Source organism: Astyanax mexicanus, chromosome 21, assembly GCF_023375975.1.
Source record: "Astyanax mexicanus isolate ESR-SI-001 chromosome 21, AstMex3_surface, whole genome shotgun sequence".
In the NCBI taxonomy this organism is placed as follows: domain Eukaryota; kingdom Metazoa; phylum Chordata; class Actinopteri; order Characiformes; family Acestrorhamphidae; genus Astyanax; species Astyanax mexicanus.
Genome location: NC_064428.1, coordinates 16291440 through 16310720, shown reverse-complemented (window position 1 = coordinate 16310720; position 19281 = coordinate 16291440). Strand labels below are relative to the sequence as shown.

Below are 19281 nucleotides of genomic sequence, written 5' to 3'. Positions count from 1 at the left end.
TTGGCACCCAGGCCATCCTTTACTACATATCTAAAAGAGGAAACATCACAAATATACCAGATTATTACACTGGATTATAAGGCACAAGTCAAACAAGCTCTAGACGGTAACCTACACAGATTTTTCTCCTGAAAACTGTTCGTTTGGGTGAGTAAAGCGCTTCTGTTTATCTACAGTAAGCTTAGATTTACAGATTTCTATTAAGGCTTCACTGAGGAACCCTGACTGTACTGGTAACCCAGGGTGATATTAGCTAGCGGTTTATCCCGTGTAGCTTGTTTTACCACAGTAAATAAGAAAGACTACATGCCAATATACTAGCCTCTGAACAGCGAAAGAGCTAACTAGCTCCTAGTGCGGTAAACAGCTAATGCTAATGCTGCTCCAGCAGTGCTAGCCAGGGTTAGGAGCAGGCTACAGGCTGATAATACTCACCTCTGAACAGCAAAAGAGCTAACTAGCACCTAGCGCGGTTAATGGGTAATCCTAATGGAGGTCCAGCAGTGCTAGCCGGGGTTAGCAGCAGGCCACAGTCAGATATACTCACCTCTGAATGGCAAAAGAGCTAACTAATGCGGTTAGTGGGTAATGCTAATGCAGCACCATCAGTGCTAGCTGGTGTTAGCAGCAGGCTACAGTCCAAAATACTCACCTCTGGACAGTGAAAGTGCTAACTAGTGGTTAGCGTAGTTAGCAGGTAAAGGTAATGCTGCTCCAGCTGTGCTGGCCAGGGTTACGAGCAAGATACAGGCTTATAATTCTCACCTCTAAAAAAAAAATAGAGCGAACTAGCTAACTAGTAAGTGTGTAATGCTAATGCTACTCCAGCAATGCTAGCTGGGGTTAGCAGCACGCTACAGTCTGATATGCTCACCTCTGAACGCTAATGCTAATGCTAATACTGCTCCAGTCTCAAACATTGGTGCTGGAAAACTAAAATTTATAACTAAACTATAATGCTGTACTTCAGCAGAGTGGCTTTACTGCTCCTTACAACCTGACTGGTAAAATTTATAAATAAAGCGCACTGGACTAAAAAAGTGAGAAATGTTTTGACAGTTGTTTTTGTCAAATCCAACAATTTGTGGGCAACTCTATATGGTTACATTTGCATTTCATGTCAGATTCAGACCATCTAATGTGAGCAATTAGTGCCATATGTTATAAGCTTGCAGACAACAAAGTAGCAACTTAGACAGCTTTCCAACTGCAATCTCTGAAGAGATTCTGGCATTAAGAACAAAAACATTTTCTGGGCACATTTATCACAACTTCTGTTTTCATTTTCTCCTCACACTCTCAGTGTTGTAGATGAAGCTATCACAAGAATGTCTTCACTAAATCATAAATGTTTTAATTAGGGATGCACCAGAAAACAATTTTTGGCTGAAACTGAACAAAATGAAATATTAACCTAAAGGCGAACACATAACAGGGTTTTAAATAAATGTGCCATTGATTTCCAGCATTTAATAATGTACTGATTTAACTCTTTTTCTTGCTTTTCAAAAATGGATTAACAAAACTACAATAAAAAATATTTACTGAATACTTCACACATTTTTATTATCCCACTAGACAAATCAACGAATCACAATACATTTACCTCAGCAGTGCTCTTCTATCACACATTTAGCCAGGTACCAGTTAACAGTTTGGACACAACTCTTCATTCAATGTTAGTATTTTTTTCCCTTCATAGTAAACTAATACTAAAGTGATCCAGATTAAGAAGGAACCCATAAGGAATCATGTAGTCACTTAAAAGTGTTAAACAAACCAAACCATACTAAATGTGAAGCATTTAGGTGCTCTTATTTGAGGAGCTGTTAACCTGCATGTTTTGAGGCTGAACTTATTCTGTACAACAGAGGGAACTCTCGCTCTTCCTTTCCTGGGCCGGTCCTGATGAGAGCCAGTTTCATCATAATGTTTTCAATGGTCTTCACAAGTGCACTTTTGAGGATACTTGTTTTTGGAATGTTTCGCATTGACTGACCTTCATTTCTTAAAGTATTTTTTTTTTTACTTAGTTGAGTAGTTCTTGTCATAGTATGGATTAGAACATTATTCAAATAGAGCTACTGTATTCACTGTATACCAACTCTACCTCTTCACTACTTTACAAATAATGCTCTTAAACACATTAAGAGACAGGAAATTCAAGTAATTAACTCTTGAGGAGTTCAGCACAGCTCTAACATATAAAACATATTCTGGTTTGTTTAACACTTTTTGGTTTACTAAATAATTCCTTGGATGAGTTTAATATTAATAAGATTTAAAATTATAAAAAAAAAAAATCACAATTTAAGGTGTGTCCAACTTTTGACTGGGAATGTACCTCAGTAGTGCCATTCTAATAATAAATATTATTAGACATGTGGGGGAAATACCCACTATTGAGTAACATTTGTGATGAAATTCAGGGAATTTGAATCAATTCATTGTTTTACTTTCATATTTTGTATGATTTTGAATTCAGCCCTTTATTGGTTAAGGGTTTTGGTTTCCATGGACTGTTATGTAATTTTCTTCACCCATAATTACACAATAAAACTTATTACATAGCATATTTAGTTACCACATTTTCAGTGCATCCCTAATTTTAATGGGTTGGGCATCAGCTATTTTAACAAATAATATGGTTTTATTTCTTGCTTTATTGCTTGTGTTAAAGTCATAATAAATGGACATTAATTATATGGGTAAATACAGATAAATAATTGGCACTGTGAAATTATTTTACAAGTGATCGCAAAAAGTTCTAGAAAGTTCTAGAAGCTCTAGTGTGAGCATGTTTCCAAAACTCATACTATATTAATTATGCCATCAGTGGTCTACAAAACACAACAGAGAGTACAGTACTGAAGACATTGAAATTAAGTGATTTTATTGCAGCACATTAACATAATTGGAAGCTACATCTTTAGAACATAATTCTGCAATGACTAAATGTTTGCCTGGACTAAATTACATTGTATCTGTTGTAAATCTTAACTGTTAAATTCCAAATAAAAATATTGTTATTTAGAGCATTTAAGAGTTCAGAAATCAATATTTGGTTGAATAACTCTGGTTTTTAATCACATTTTTCATGCATCTTGGCATGTTCTCCGCCACCAGTTTTACACACTGCTCTTGGATAACTTTATGCTGTATTTCTGGCACATTGCTATCTTGGCAATACAAAACACAGGTGCGCCACTGACTGAATACAACCTACAGCAGGGGTGGATGACATGGCCCTAAAATAATATCTTGATATTTTATGGCAGGGGTGTCCAAACTTTTTTTGTTGGGGGCCAGAAGGAGAAATATATTTGAAGTCACGGGCCACAGACTCTGCAATAAAAAATTATGAAATATACCACTTTAAATAATACTTTTTTCCTGATTATTTCATTTACACACCATTTTACTTGACTTACTACCTTTATCTTTGACAGTGTTGTGTAAACTAATATTTTTCAAATTGATGTTTAATTTTATGATGCCTCTTAATATTAAACTCCTTAATTACGGCAACTTCTAGACTCTTTGACTCGTTTTTCTGCGCTAGAAATGCGCACCCTCTCCGCTTTTAGACTCTTTGCCCCATTTTTCCCTGCTGGAAATGCGCACCCTATCCGCTTATAGACTCTTTTGCCCCGTTTTCTGCGCTAGAAATGCACATTCTCTCCGCTTTTAGACTCTTTGGCCCGTTTTTTTGCGCTAGAAATTAGCACCCTTTCTGCTTTTAGACTCTTTGGCCTGATTTTCTGCACTAGAAATGCACACCCTCTCCACTTTTAGACTTAGGCCCACTTCTGACACCTAGTTCAAACTTTGAATCTCACATTATAAAAACCTGCTTAACAATGGGCCAACTTTCATTCTATTTCTTAAATATCTCGCGGGCCGCTCCAAAAAAGGAAACGGGCCGCAGTTTGGTATTTGTGCGATAACAGTACTCTTGGAAATATGACAAAACACTGAATGAAAAAATCCAAAATACACTAATGCAAAACAATAAATCAGATATTTTATTATTCTATACAATATAATATGGCATACCTCAAACTGAGATATTTTTAAAAATACAATATTTTTTTCAGATTTGGCAAGTGTCACAGTGATTAATTAATTTCACGTTAAGCCTAAAACACATTCATAATTAATTAATGCCTTTTGTGCATTTCAAGGTGTACTTTTCCCGTCTTTATGATAGCAAAGACACACTGACACGCCCTAAATCAACCTGCTCAGTGCATGGTTGATGGCTCGCTTATAAAAAGTTAAAATAGGGCCCCTGATCTTCCAGCCCATCCCAGTTTTTCCACAGTTTTGTCTTGGATTTGTTGGATTTTGCTGTCCACACAAAAGTAAATAAATCTTGATGCAATCTAGATCAAAGTTGGAATTTGGCTGGCAGTTAAAACACAGCCTTTAATACATGGTTCTAGACAGGATATCAGATTTATGTGCATACGACATAAACATATAAACATGTCTTCATCGGCCCAGCACCAGTGTTGTGCAGAATTCTGACTCCCTGCCAGAACCCAACTGGTTCGAGATGAATAAACCCAGTTAAACTGCTTGTTTCCACATGAAGAGATGTTTTTAGGTTGAATCAATGAACCACTGTGTGAGCTACAGCACAGAGAGAGAGAGAGAGAGAGAGAGAGAGAGGGTGGGATCGTCAGAGTGGGGATGAAAGAGAGAGAGAGTGAATGCGTGTGAGAGAGAGTCAGAGGGAGAAAAACACAGAAAGCAAGGAGGGGAATCCAAGGCAAAGTGGAAAAAGGAGCGAGTGAGTCAGAGACAGAGAGAGGGGGGGAGTGAGGGACAGTGAGAGAGAGTAAGTGACAGAAGGAGAATGAAAGACTGCTAGAGAGAGGGAGACAAAAGAACAGAGAGGGGAATTAGGGTTAGAGAGAGAGAGATACTGAGGTGGGACTGAGCGAGAGAGTAAGTGACAGAAGCAAGAAAGACCAGGGGAGAAACTAATGAGTAAGAAAGGAACTGAAAAATAAGAGTGTACTATATTTGCAAACCTTTTACCCCCATAGGGATGAATGGGGGGCCCAAGATTCCATCCTACACACCAGCTAACTCTGCACAAGAAGCCACTTCTTTGCTGCTGGAAAAAAAAACAGATACTGGTCAAAAGTTTGGACACAACTAACATCAGCAAGCTCAGCAGTACTGTGTGACTGTGTGTGTATGGAGCAGCTATTGGATAAACCAGTTATTGATTGAAAGTTTGAAAACCCCGCAATTCAGCCAGCTCGCCAGTACTGTGTGTGTGTATGGAGGAGCTACTTTTATTTGACAAAAGTTTAAAGACCTAGCATGTCCACAGCACATTAGCATACATTGCGCAGCTAGTGCAACACCCTAGCAGCCAGCTAGCAACACCTTAGCAACGCCATAGCAATCATCACAGGTTTCTACAAACTTTAGTCATTCTGTTTCTCTGCATACTTTATTATTCTCCTTTCATCCTTTTATTTTATGGTCAGGACCCCACAAGACCACCACAGAGCAGCTCTTATTTGGGTTGTGGTTCATTCTTTTCAGCACTGCAGTGACTGATTGCACTGGAATTTTGGTGTTGTATGAGTTGTTAGTGTGTGGTGTATTGAAAAGAGTGGTAGATCAGACACAGCAGTGCTTCTGGAGTTTTAAAACATCTCAGTGTCCTTTACACAGTGTGATAAACAATAAATAGAAAATAATAGAAAATAAAATAACATTGCTTTTTCAGTGTCAAATGACCTCCTAGGGACTCTTGGCAGCATGAACACGCAGGTCAGTTTCCTTTGCTGAGAAGCACAAAGGTGCTGCGCTGTTAAAATAGCAATCCACCAAAGTCACAGCGCACGCCTGGTTCTTAAAGGGAATGGCAAGTGTCATGCTGATTGGTTAATTTAACGTTACGCCCAAAACACATTCATGATTAAGAGAATAAGTACATGCCTTTTGTGCATTTCAAGATGCACAAGCTGTTTCAAATATACACAGTGTTTAAAAACACCAGCAGCTCTGCTGTGTCTGACCCACTTACACTTCTAAGCACTATTCTAAACAACCTTCAGCTTTGCTAGTCATCAGGAAAACACGTTTAGTGTTCAGAGCATAGACTGTATATAAAGATGGACGCCGTGTCGCCGTTCCCATTCATTCAATGAAAATGAAGCCAAAATCTTCCGCCATTTTGGCGATTCAGAGACCAGAGTCTGCGCAGTAGAGACCAGAGGAGGGAGAAAGGCTGTGGAGAGACCGCCTACTCATTTGAATAACCCCGCCCCTGAGTGCTTCCTCGCGGTCACAGACTGCAGAGCGGGGCGGAGCGGAGCTGACGGTCTGTTATTGGTCCCGCCCATAACCAGCCCTTTTACCATAACCACACCTTTTTTAAATAGAGCCGAATAAAGTTTTAAAAACGAATTCTGTGGGGATATAAAAATTTGACAATATAAGCAGAGGTTACACTAGCTGTTGCATTTATATAATGGAGGTAGAATTACAGTATATTAGAAAAAAACGTGATTGAAAGTTGTCTGTTTTGCCATTGAAACCTATGGGGATGGGTGGAGTTACACAGCTTTCTGCAGCCGAACAGCAGGGGGCGCCCGACCTGTGGTGGCTTCACTTTTAAGAGACGATGCTCTGTCCAGCTATATACAGTCTATGGTTCAGAGCCTGTGTTTAATTACCACAACAACAACAAAAAAAACAAAACAGGATGCGGTTTATCAGAAAACGCACTCCAACCCTTCCCCACATCCTCTGTTTAAATATCAGCTCTGAACAGGACAAGCAGCTGACCCAAGAGATTTGGCAAAGTCTACAAACAAAGGCTCTTAAAATAATTAATAAGAATTATGTTGTGCGCTCAGATATAAAAGATTATGTAGAAGTTATAAGTGATGGTCAGACAGTGAGAAAGGATACAACTATAAAAAGATAGTAAAAAAAATAGTCTCTGTTGAACATATAGTCTATCTAAGCAAGCTCCTCATATTAGCTCCTCAGATTAAATTCATTTTCAACCATGCATAATGTCTGACCCAGGGAAAGGCCTTCTTCAACACATCAATCAAATCCAAATAATCAGCCAAACCTCGAGTGAATCTGCTAAAAAAGGACGTGTCTCTCTGTGATTCCTGTCTATCTCAGGATTAAGAGTGCAATTGAAGTCACCTGCCATAACTATAATCCTCTCCTGAGGACAAGATTTACCTGGTTCATGAAGTTCTTTAAAGAACAAAGTATGATCTGCACCTACATTAGGAGAATCCACATTAAAAATAAAAAACACATATCTACACATGTCTTCCTGCAGTGATCTCAACCACAGTGCCATCCTATTCCTGAAAAACGCTGTAAAGTAAAATAGCTAAATAATGCTAAATAACTAAAAAGCTGATAATTGGGTGAATTTACACTAGAATCACCTTAATGCTTTTCTTTATTCTGACATTTAGCATTTGTTAACCTAGGTAGCAGAGCAGCCTGTATGTTTACATTTAGCTGGGGGTGACATGATGAAATTTACATGCAAAGAAATTTTATTAGGCGACAAATGTCATCTAAATTACTAAGGTCTATTGTTATTAATTATTGTGTTATATGTGCAGTGTGTTGTATGTATTTTATTGTAATTTCTACATATTCTATATGTCTGTAGCTTAGTGGTTTTATTTTCATTATATAAAAACCTAGGTAGCCAGTGCAGACAGGATCTTACTCAATACAGGAATTAAGCATTCCTTTCATTAGAAAATCTTCATTCAAAATCTGAATTTGAAAATTTGTATTTATGTAATGTAAAGGTTTTTAAATTGAAAACACTTCCCCTTGTCTTTCACCAGAGCCCCACCAATTAGATCAGTTGAAGATCTGACATTTCATTCATTTTAGTTGACTTTCATTTTTGGTAAAAACTTGGACAGTACACAGTAGAATTAGTCAAAAGACTTCATCTGACGGAGGGATCTGTACCTACTGTGGCAGGTCAGCAGATGAGGAAGATGTAAGTACTTTCAAACGTGCTTCTATCGCATGAACAAGAATGTTAGCAAAAGATAACACTAAGGTGTGGTAAATGCTTAGCGTAAACATGGGACATTGCCAGCAAACCACTCATTCTGAAAGTTTACGAAATGTTTTTCATAAGTTTTCTATAAATTCTATATATTTTTTTAACTTGTGAGAAAGTGTGAAAGTGTGAGAGAGAGAGAGAGAGAGAGAGAGAGAGAGAGAGAGAGAGAGAGAGATACACTCACAGCTGGACTGGCGGACTGGTGGCCTGTTGGCACTAAGCTCATGCACACCTGGGCCACCAGACAGCCCCCCTTCAGCCACCTCAGCATGCCTAAACAGCAGGAGGAGGAGAGGAGGTGGAGGGGGCGTGGCGAGAGGGAGAGAGACATAGCGATAGAGAGACACTGAGAGAGTGTGTGTGAGTGAGAGAGAGAGAGAGTGGTAGAGAAGGAGAGACACTGAGAGAGAGGGAGAGAGAGACTGAGAGAGATAGTGTATGTGAGAGAGAGAGACACTGGATGTGAGAGAGAGAGAGGTAGAGAGGTAGAGAGAGAGACACAGAGAGAGAGAGAGAGAGAGGTAAAGAGAGGTAGAGAGAGAGAGGTAGAGAGAGGTAGAGAGAGAGACACAGAGAGAGAGAGAGGTAAAGAGAGGTAGAGAGAGAGGTAGAGAGAGAGATACAGACACTGGATGTGAGAGAGAGAGAGAGAGAGAGAGGAGGTAGAGGGGGCGGGGCCTCCTCCGCTAACCGGGAAGCTGCGGGTTGAGCTGTAGAGCAGCGATTCGGGGCGGCGGACGGGGTGAGCGCGCGCGCGTCTCCGCATCGGGCTCGCTGTGTTTCTCTCTCGCGCTTCTCTCGCCACGTTTCGGTTCCGCCGCTTCCCGTCCCCCCGCCGGCTCTCCAGCCGCCTCTCAGCCTCCAAACATGGCCGACCCAGCGGCGCCCGGCGACGCGGAGAGCGAGGGCGGCGCGCGGGGCTTTGCCAGGCAGGGCGCGCTCCGGCAGAAGAACGTGCACGAGGTGAAGGACCACAAGTTCATCGCGCGCTTCTTCAAGCAGCCCACCTTCTGCAGCCACTGCACCGACTTCATCTGGTGAGCAGTCCCCGCACACCCCCTCCCCCTGCCTGCTGCCCGTGTGTGTGTGTGTGTGTGGTTAGCGTGTTGATATTAACGGCATTGTGGGGACCGCTTGGTCGTTTCTGTACCAGCGCAGCTGGGACTTAAACCATTAGAGCATTATGGGGACTTTGTGCTAAAAATGGTTGTTATTAACAGTAAAATGTTGTTTTGTCGTGATGACGTGAATATTTGTGCTAAAAGAAAGAGTTTATGATATTTCCAAAGGCAGATTATCATACAGAAAAACAGGAATGCAGCTTCAAAAAAACATGTTTTGTTGGTGGTGGCTGGATTAGTAGCTGGTATAAGATAAGAGATAAAAATAAGAAGATAATCCACTATTAATCCCTCAGCAGGGAAATTTGCAATATTGCAGCAGCACGGGGACAGGACAGAAGTGTCAGGAAATATACATTTGCATATTTGGAATATACAAAGAAATAAGCAAGACTAATATGCAGGGCTAAATGTAAAGGGGAAATGTTGCAAATAATGACATTATGCAGTTGTTAGTAAAGGCACAGGTGAAGCACTTGATGCTCATGGAAAGAATATATCTGATGGGGACAACCAATGTCACATCTGCAGTGGTCCTGCTTACACACACACACATATAGAGAATAATGGAGAAATTGTGGCGCAACCAGTCAGTTTCCCTAGCTGTCGTGATGCACTGCAGTGTATCCTAGTCTAGTCTAGATGTCTCAAATAAAATACCACATTACCCTGCTTCCTGTATTTTACATATAGGCTACCATTCATAAGGACCTGTAGGGCGTTTGTGTGATTTACTGCTGCTCTGATTGTGCGGACAGACTTAACAAACAATATGGCTTGTTGGCTATAGACAGTGTGTTTGTGTGTGTGTATGTGGTGGAAAGACCAGTGTGGAGGAATGTGCCTATCCCTGTTTGTAGCTCCTGTGCGTAATCTCATGCTAAATCTTCATTTTCTTCTTCTTTTTGCAGGGGTTTCGGCAAACAAGGCTTCCAGTGCCAAGGTAGGACCCCCACCAGCATTGATGAGAGCAGAACGAATGATGATTGAATTAATATCTTATTCGTGTGGGTGGGTAGAGGTTGGGGGCTGGTGTGAAATAGAGAGAGAGAGAGAGAAAGGGAGAGTGTGTGTGAAAGAGTGTGTGTGTGAGAGAGTGTGTGTGCACGCCTGTGCCTCTGCGTGTGAGGTGGCATTATGGCGCTGAACTGTTTTGCTTGCCCTGATTTTGGTAGGGGGGGCTGGTTCCGCAGTGTGAAGACTTCTCTCTCTCTTTCTTAGTCTCTCTTGCTCTCGCTTTCTGTTCCAAATGCCTGTGAAAGGGGGGTGATCGAGGAGGACTGCGGGTTTTCTTTTATACATTTTTAGTGTTATGGAAATAAATTGCTGTTGACTGGGACATTGGCTGCAGAGACCCCTTGCACACTTGTGTGTGTGCATGTGTCAAAAAGCTATAAAACATGAATTGAGTCATAACAGTAATTAATAAACATCAAGCGGTTATTAAAAATTCTTGCACGTGTAGTTAAGTGCATGTGTGATAATCATATACTTGGCTTGCAGACATAATTCTGGTTATGTAACACTTGCCTTAAAATCACTGGATGTTATAAAACACCTTTCACGTCAGTTCATTCTTAAAACAAAAAAGGGGGATTTAATTGTGACTATGTAGTAAAACCATTTTATTTTTTCCCAATCCAAACCACTAGTGAAGCAAAATTAATTTAAACCTTTGTCGTGTTTTTCATCAAAGATAGTCGTGTAACTATGCTGTTAATCTACCATTAATGTGAAATACAACCTACAAGAAAAAAGTTCTGAAATAAAATGAATAGCATGTGTTGCTGTTACTGAATAAAACATGGACACTGTAGATCATTTCCCTTCTGTTCTACAGAAATGTCCACCATGTTTCGAAATTTAAAACCTGGAAGACCAGAGATTATTCTGGTAGACTGCAACATTAGCCAGAGTAAAAGTGCAGATCACAGTGAGACCAAAGCTACTGAGCTACTACAACACACTGGTTAAAGTTAGAAGAAGAATTGTAGAATGGTACTTGGACTTAGTCTAGGCCAGAAAATTATGTTTAATACAACTACTATCACTTGTAACTACACTAACGTTAGTCTTCTTCTTTTCGTGTCTTGAAGCTTGTTGGTTGTATGATTGTTTCCTATTTCTTTACACAGTCTTTTGCATTTTTATTGAATATGGTAAGATCTTTTAAGCTGCACTGATTGTGTAGTAGGGGGAAAACAAGGCAGCGCTGCATTGTGTGGTCCTCTCCACATTCACAGGTGGTTTGGCCAACTTTGTAGCCCCATCTAGCCATGGCAGCTTTTGATCGCCCTGTTCCTGTTCTCAGGCGGTTGAGAGTCTTCCACTGGACCCACGGTGCTTCTGAGCCCGGATGTTAGTGGGGGTATAAGAAAGTATCAACATTGTATCGTATTTTCAAACACACAGTATCAATATTAATTATTAGTTTACATGTAAAGAGAGTGTCAGAGAGTGTTTTTTTGGGGGGGATTTTGTGTTGTATTTAACCCTCTTAACATGCCTTGTCCTGTATACGGGTTACAGGTGTAGGTGATACAAAACCCTTATTTCTGCAGTAAAATAACTTATGTACATTCTAAACATTTGAGAGCTTTGAAATCTCCTACAGGACATAATGAAACTAAAGGTTTGGAGGAAATAACTGTTTAATTTGTATTTTTAGTAAAATATTTATTTTAAAATGAAGTTCAGGAAGGAGATGATTTTATGATTGTACTCATTATATTTTGACATTAGCAAATGTGTTCACTTTTGAAATATGTTTTATTACAAGTATGCTTTTCGGTAATGTTCCTTATCAAACATGAATGTTTTTTTTTGTAATGCTTAAACAGAAATATTCAAGATTTATTGGTGTAATGTCAGGCAGATCATTGACAAAAATTCTGGGCTGTTAAGGGGTTTAAACTGTGAATGCTAGATGGCCATGTTGTACTCCATCATTAAATCCCATTGTTATAAGTACAATAAAGTAAACATTCCTTAGCTTATTTGCTGTTTCTTCAGAAATTAAGGGTATTAAAATGAGACTATTCTTTCTTTTGTGGAATAACTGTTTGCTGCAATGCTGCACATGGTGACAGTAGTTTCCTGGTTTATCTGCTCCTGTTTTATTATCAGTACTTCTCTACAGGGAGAGCTGTAGACAAGCTGCTGTGTGAATTTGCACATCTGTTTCAGCAATAGGTGCAACCAAAATAGCTGAATGTGTTATTTAAAGAGTGTGTTCCCAAAGACTATTATATATAGTGTAGTTTGTAGAACAAAGCTTGTTTCCAGATTTCTCCTGGGCGATCACAGCCCATGCATGGATTTGTTAGACTAAATTCCACCAGCAGCTCGCCAGATTTAACATATTTATGCACATATCTATGATTTAACAAATCAGGTGTTGGATGATAATTATAAATAATAATCAATTCCATTAAGGGGAAATTTAGAGATGTTTTAATAAACAGTGATATACAGTATAATCACTATTTTGAAACAAACATTACTTGGTAACAATTTTTTTTCTAATATTAGTGTTTTATTGGGCAAATAAACACTGATCAGATAAGGAGCAGTGTGGTAAAATCACCTTAAATGGGACATATAGTGCTCAGTGTGATCAGTAGTAAATATGTATTTGCTCAGAAAGCAATATTTAATTACAGTAAATACAAATAACATTAATACAATGCTTAATCAATGATTCATTAAGTTAAATCATCTGTGCTGCTGCTCCTGGTGGATTTAAATTAATTCCGATAATGGCTGGGGGCTTGAGGAACCATCTGGGACATGTGGGCATCTGGACGATATTTGGAAAATAACCTGTGTTCTTTAAACCTTTTCTGTTTCTCTGTTTATTTTTCAAGTAAATGTAAAAAAAATAATATATTTAAGTAATTTTGGATCATCTCTATTGATTAGTTCATCAATAGAGATTATCCAAAATTACTTAAATATATTATTTTTTTTGAAAGTTTGAAACAGTATAAATAACATCTGCAGAATTACCATTGTTAAAAAAGTGAAAATCAGTCAAAAAAAGAAAAGAATCAATCAAATACAAAGTTTGCATGACATCTTTAATATTTTGTAGGCAAAGGCACAGTTTTTCTTTTTTTTTTTTTCAAAAAAGTTCCCCATTTTCTCCCCAATTTACACAACCAATTACCCAACCCACTCATTAGGAATCCCCCTATCACTAGTAATACCCCAACACCAGGAGGGTGAAGACTAACACATGCTTCCTCTGATACATGTGAAGTCAGCCACCACCTCTTTTCAAGCTGCTGCTGATGTAGCAATGCCGAGTAGTATCACAGTGCACTAGGAGGAAAGCGCAGCGACTCGGTTCTGATACATCAGCTCACAGATGCCCTGTGCTGATTGACATCACCCAGAGAGAGCAAAGCCAATTGTGCTCTCTTATGGCTCTTGTAGCTGATGGCTAACTAGCTACATGAACAGGATTTGAACCGGCGATCTTCTGATCTCATAGTGCCTTAGCCTGCTGGACCACTCGGAGCCCCTAAGAGATTTGTTTTGGTACAGGTTGCAATATGGTATAAAGTACTATTGGCTGACCTGAAATCAGTTTCATGAATAATTAAATTGACCTTGTTTACAACTAATGAACGATTTTTTAAGGTGCTTAGTTGGTTCTAAGTTTGGATTCATGACAAGTTGGATCACTGACTTTCGGTGACTTCTGTATTATTATTTTCACAATATATCTTCACAGAAATAAACTATTGCAGTGTCAGTGCAGCCATATTTAGTTTTATAAAAAAATCACTGTACTACATCCAATATACAGTGGCGGTCAAAAGTTTGGACACACATTCTCATTAATATCTGTTCTTTATTTGTATTATTTGCTACATTGTAGATTAATATAAAATACTAAACTGTAAATGAACACATATGCAGTTAGGTAGATGGCTTCACAAGCACCTGACATAAAAACTCAACCCAGGTGCAGTCAGAATCAAAGAAAAAGGTTTTAATTTGAAGAATCTTAAGTATAAAAAATCATTTTTTTGATTTGTTTAACACTTTTTAGTTTACTTTATAACTGCATATGCATACCTTTTATAGTTTTGACGTCTTTAATAATAATCTACAATGTAGAAAATAAAGTAATAATGAAAAACATTAAATCAAAATATGTTTCCAAACTTTTTTACATTAAACATGTAGTATGTTGCTGTTTGTTTAAAGAACAAATTATTAATTTAAACACACAGAGTATCATAAAAAATATAAAGTACTGTCGTACAGCCCGCTTCCATTTTAAGGTGCCCAAGACTTTTAACAGTGTAGTAATTGATTAGGAGTTCTGCATTAAAGACACAGTTGAGTAGCTTGTAGCTTGTTTTCCAGCAGGTCTCCAGTGCACTACATCAGCAAGGTTAGCGAAGGGACTCTGTGTGAACATACAACACAAGGTTGATAATTGACTAATTCATGGGCAAACACACACACACACTTTATACTTGTGTGTATGTCGCTGCTTAAGTGGCACTTTAAAAATCTCGGCTCATGAATGGGGTAGCGTTACGTGTTCAGGTCTATAGGGTAAATACACAAAGACAGAGGAAGAGCGAGCGGAAAAGAGGTCAAGGCTGCTTTACCCTGACCTGTATCCGCTAACAGGTTTTAGAGCCATGGCGGTTTTGACCATTTAATTTTACTGGCAAATGTCAACACCAGGGCCGCTCAGCCTTAGGAATACAGCACAGAGGGTTCAGTTGCACCACTGGGCCATTAGCCAGTTTTTTTTTCTCTCTGTATTACTTTTGTTTTGACCTTGACAAATGTGTTGTTACAACATGGCTAATATTGATTATGCCAAGTGGATATGGCATTATTCATACTGTAGATATGCATATAATAAAGTAGTATTTCTAGTCATCTTGTAGGTTAAAAAGCAATGATCAATAGGGCTGCAACGATTAGTCGATATAATCCACAATGCTGATTATTTTAATTTGACGACTACAAATTTCATCGTCGACTAATCGTTAATTTGTGACAGTACCGCCTTACACAAAGTGCTGGGGACGGAAAAAACCTGGTCTGTGTCTCCAAAAGTGGCCAAACTTAATATCAGTCCACGTTTAAACAACATGTGGACATTTAAATGCCTTTTAAACCTCATGTTTAGCTGTTTTTCTGTTGTTTTTAGTGATTGAGGACATGGCAGAAATAATCATTGACTAATCGACTAATCAAAAAAATAATCATATTAGTCGACTACCAAAATAGTCATTAATTACAAGTATTTTTAAATTCCAGTTCCAGGGATTTTTATGGTTTGTTTAAGCAAAAACTCAATTGTCCCCCCAAATCTACGCCTGTGTACAGCACTGGGACACAAGTTCTAACATGTAGAAGCGAAAGAAGGCATGAGGAAGTGAACGAATGAAGGGAAAAAGGGATTAAGGGAAATGTGAGTGCTGGTGCAGAGCTTTCTGTTAAACTGAAGTGCATAGCAGATGCACACTCGAACACTCATCTTCTGCATGAGCTAGAGTGGCCGGGTCAGTGACACTGATCATTCCACTGATCTTACACTGCAGCATGATGCAATGTATGCTGCTCATGCCCTTCTTGAACATTAATGATAGTCTTAGTCACTGTTTGTTGCTGAAGGCCTGTCATAACCCATTGGCAGGGTCACACCAAATGCATTTCAACAAAAGTGATCCTGATATTTAACCATTCAAAACCTGTTTTCAAAGGAACAGTTTGGCAAATAACAAATTAACACTGATTGATTGATTGATTGATTAATTAGTGACCACAGATGCAGGTGATGCAGCCAAGACTGCATCTGTTTATCTGATGTGCTTTAGTTAAAAATAGTTCATGGTTAGGCTAGTGATTCACTGGATGTTGCTATGCATTCAATGAGGAGATTTAGTTTGCTTGTCGGTTGTGCATTATAGTTGTTACAATACCAAAATCTGGACTTTTGATGCAATACCTGCATAAATATCTCTATACTGAAGTACGATGCTAAAACAATACCATGACAACAACATGAAACCTATAACCAAGTCATTGTGATTCACTCGTTCGCTGAATAGCAGCAGAAACTGGAAAATAAGGGATTTACTAGCTGGTATACATATAAAGTTAGGGGGAACATACACGATGGGTTGAGTGTAGTCGACTCACTGAGTGAATCAGTTCACAAATCGAGTGCAAATTTGAATCAATGATTCAAAACACTATACTATTAATAAATGTCTTTTTTATGGTCTGTATTCATAGACAAGGTGCACCGGATTATAAGGCGTATTTTAAGTGGCACTTTTAAGAAACAGGGGTGTCACCATGTTTTCCTTCTAATTCAGCAGGTCTCGCCCTGTAAAGCTAAGTTAAGTTAACAAAACTGTAATTCTTGAATGTTTTCAGACGAGTCAGACAAGTCAAATGAGCGCTGAATGTTAATCTACACAGATTTCTCTCTTGAAAACTGTTTATTTTTGTGAGTAAAGCACTTTTGTTTGTTACAGTAAGCTTAGATTTACAGATTTCCACTAAGGCTGAGGCACTAGCATTAGCGCCACCACCTAACTGCTGCTAGCGTGCATAACACAAATATGTCAGCAGTTACAGGGGTTGGACAATGAAACAGGAGAATTGAGGTTCTGATTGAATTCTGTCGTGATTTAATCAGCCGTGGTTTGTGTTTTTTGGATACAATCCGGGTTAGCACCCGAACGTCCCTTACAGACAGCTTCCTCTTACAGCATCCACAGTTAATCCTGTTGGATGTGGTTGGTCCTTCTTGGTGGTATGCTGACATTACCCTGGATACCGTGGCTCTTGATACATCACAAAGACTTGCTGTCTTGGTCACAGATGCTCCAGCAAGACGTGAACCAACAATTTGTCCTCTTTTGAACTCTGGTATGTCACCCATAATGTTGTGTGCATTGCAATATTTTGAGTAAAACTGTGCTCTTACCCTGCTAATTGAACCTTCACACTCTGCTCTTACTGGTGCAAAGTGAAATTAATGAAGATTGGACACCAAGCTGCTCCAATTTAGCCATGAAACCTCCCACACTAAAATGACAGGTGTTTCACTTTCATTGTCCAACCCCTGTACATTTGTTACCAGCTGCTTGTCCACAAAAGCACATGACCAAAAAGCAAGTAATGTTATATTTCTAGTATTATACGCCGTTTACACCTGGTCCTTTCATGTAGGCTGTATTTGGATTGTTCCTTTATAAGAGTTTAGCCACATTTACATTTGCAGTTACATTTGGTTATCTGATGCATCTCTGGAGAGTCAGTCTAAAATCAGATTACTGTGTGGGATGGCATATGTAAATCCACTCACTGTACAAGAATATTTACTGTTTCGGTTTTACTGGGAGGCTTCCAGAACTCACCATAGACCCAACTAATAGATTATTTAATTAGTCAATTATTTAGCCAACTATTTTATTAATCGATTGCCATCGATTAGTTTTTGCAGCCCTAGTTTCAGTGATCAGATTTGGATATGTTTTTAAATTTGTCTTTGATGTGTTTACACTTGCATTTTATGTGATTTGACCCAGTTTATATAGGAAATAGCCCTGAAACATGACCAGTTCTATGTTAGTGCATGCCCAAAAGCTTCAAAAGTCAAGGAGTATTCTGCACATGCAAGTTTGATAAATGTGATTCACCTGTTATTTTAGATGTAGTTGATCAGCTAAGAAATTGTTGGAAGTGGATGTAGTATAGAAGAGAAAGGATGCTAGGTTAACAACTGCTAACAAATAATAAGCTGTCACCAAACTCGTCTTCATTTCTATAGTGCCAAAACAAAAACTTATAACCCGATAAGATTCACCACTATTCTACAATTTTTATAGTATAAATTATATTTAAAAAGTAGTGGGGGAGCTATTTTGAATGACTGTTCCGAGTTTAATGTAAAGCTGTAAATTGTGTGTTTATTTCATAAATTGTTGACAGATTTCCAATGGATTTATCATCCTAATTAATCGAGTTAGATAGATTTTAAACATGTATTTACAGTATTTGACAGAAATCAAACATGTCTTGCCTACTTAACTGCATCAAGGATAAATTATGAAATTGATTTAATTTCTTTGAAGGAAGATATTTGAAACTAGTCTACATTGGAGACCTGCATAAGAGTAAGCTTATAGCCATTGTTGTAGTGAACTGATTATCCTTAGTAGGTATGTATTGTATGTATTGTATGACACAAAAAACTATTTTAAATTTAATGTAACATTGTAGGTGCTAGTGTGCAATAAACTTTGCATTAAATTGTACAAGTATTATTTTCAACTTAAGTTGCTACTTTAATCTACTTTTTCTCTTCTTTATTCCTCTTTTCCTTTTGTCCCACTTCTTGAATTAAAATTTCAGTTAAGCAAATAATATGGCAGCCAGTGATCTTTTGAGCTCGTTTTTTAAGCAAAATAGAAGAGGCCACATCTTTCACTGACAATAAGCTAAGTATTATTTTAGTATCCTGTGACTAAAACTGACCAGTTATCAAATAACTTGGAGAAATGTATTTGACTACCAAAGATTCGGCCTGCATCAAATTTCATATTCCCTCCTTTGTTATCTCCAGATAAGCCGTTGGAATAGAGTGATGCTAAGTCTGGAGCTGTGTGTCTATGTAAATCATCAGTAGAGCTGGTAGAACGCATGTTAAAATTAAATAATCAGTCATTAATTCTAAATTTACATTGTATGAGTCGGTCTGCACAGCAGTTTCAGCCGCCAGTTTCACACTTCCTGCATTAAGTGTTGATCTTGAGGGAACCTATTTAATTATTTATTTATTTAGCTATTTTGGGTTTTCAGTGGGACTGGATCAGTGTAGTGGAAAGGTTTCCTTATCTTGAGATGTACAAGGATGTGCAGTGTAGGGGTGCAGGAAAAAATCGATTCGAGCTTGAATCGCGTTTCTAACATTGAACGATTCAGAATCGATTCTCTTTTTTTTTTTTCTTTTTTGCGGGTGCAGCTACTGTCGCGCGGAGCTTTTTAACTGTGACGTGGAGCTTTTTAACTGTGACG

The 19281-nt window shown here is 38.5% G+C and overlaps 1 protein-coding gene across 3 annotated transcripts in view; it reads left to right on the top strand.

Annotated features, from left to right (window-relative positions):
• Nucleotides 1-8766: 8766 nt before the first annotated feature.
• Nucleotides 8767-19281, top strand: part of prkcba (protein kinase C, beta a) — a 73834-nt gene continuing 63319 nt past the window's right edge. The window contains exons 1-2 of one of the 3 annotated variants that reach the window (XM_049470159.1): nucleotides 8767-9129; nucleotides 10125-10156. In XM_049470159.1, coding sequence (XP_049326116.1) covers nucleotides 8960-9129; nucleotides 10125-10156 — 202 coding nt within the window. In that variant the 5' untranslated portion in view covers nucleotides 8767-8959. The remainder of the gene's footprint in view (nucleotides 9130-10124; nucleotides 10157-19281) is intronic. The other 2 variants (XM_022674908.2, XM_022674907.2) reach the window with 2 other exon arrangements.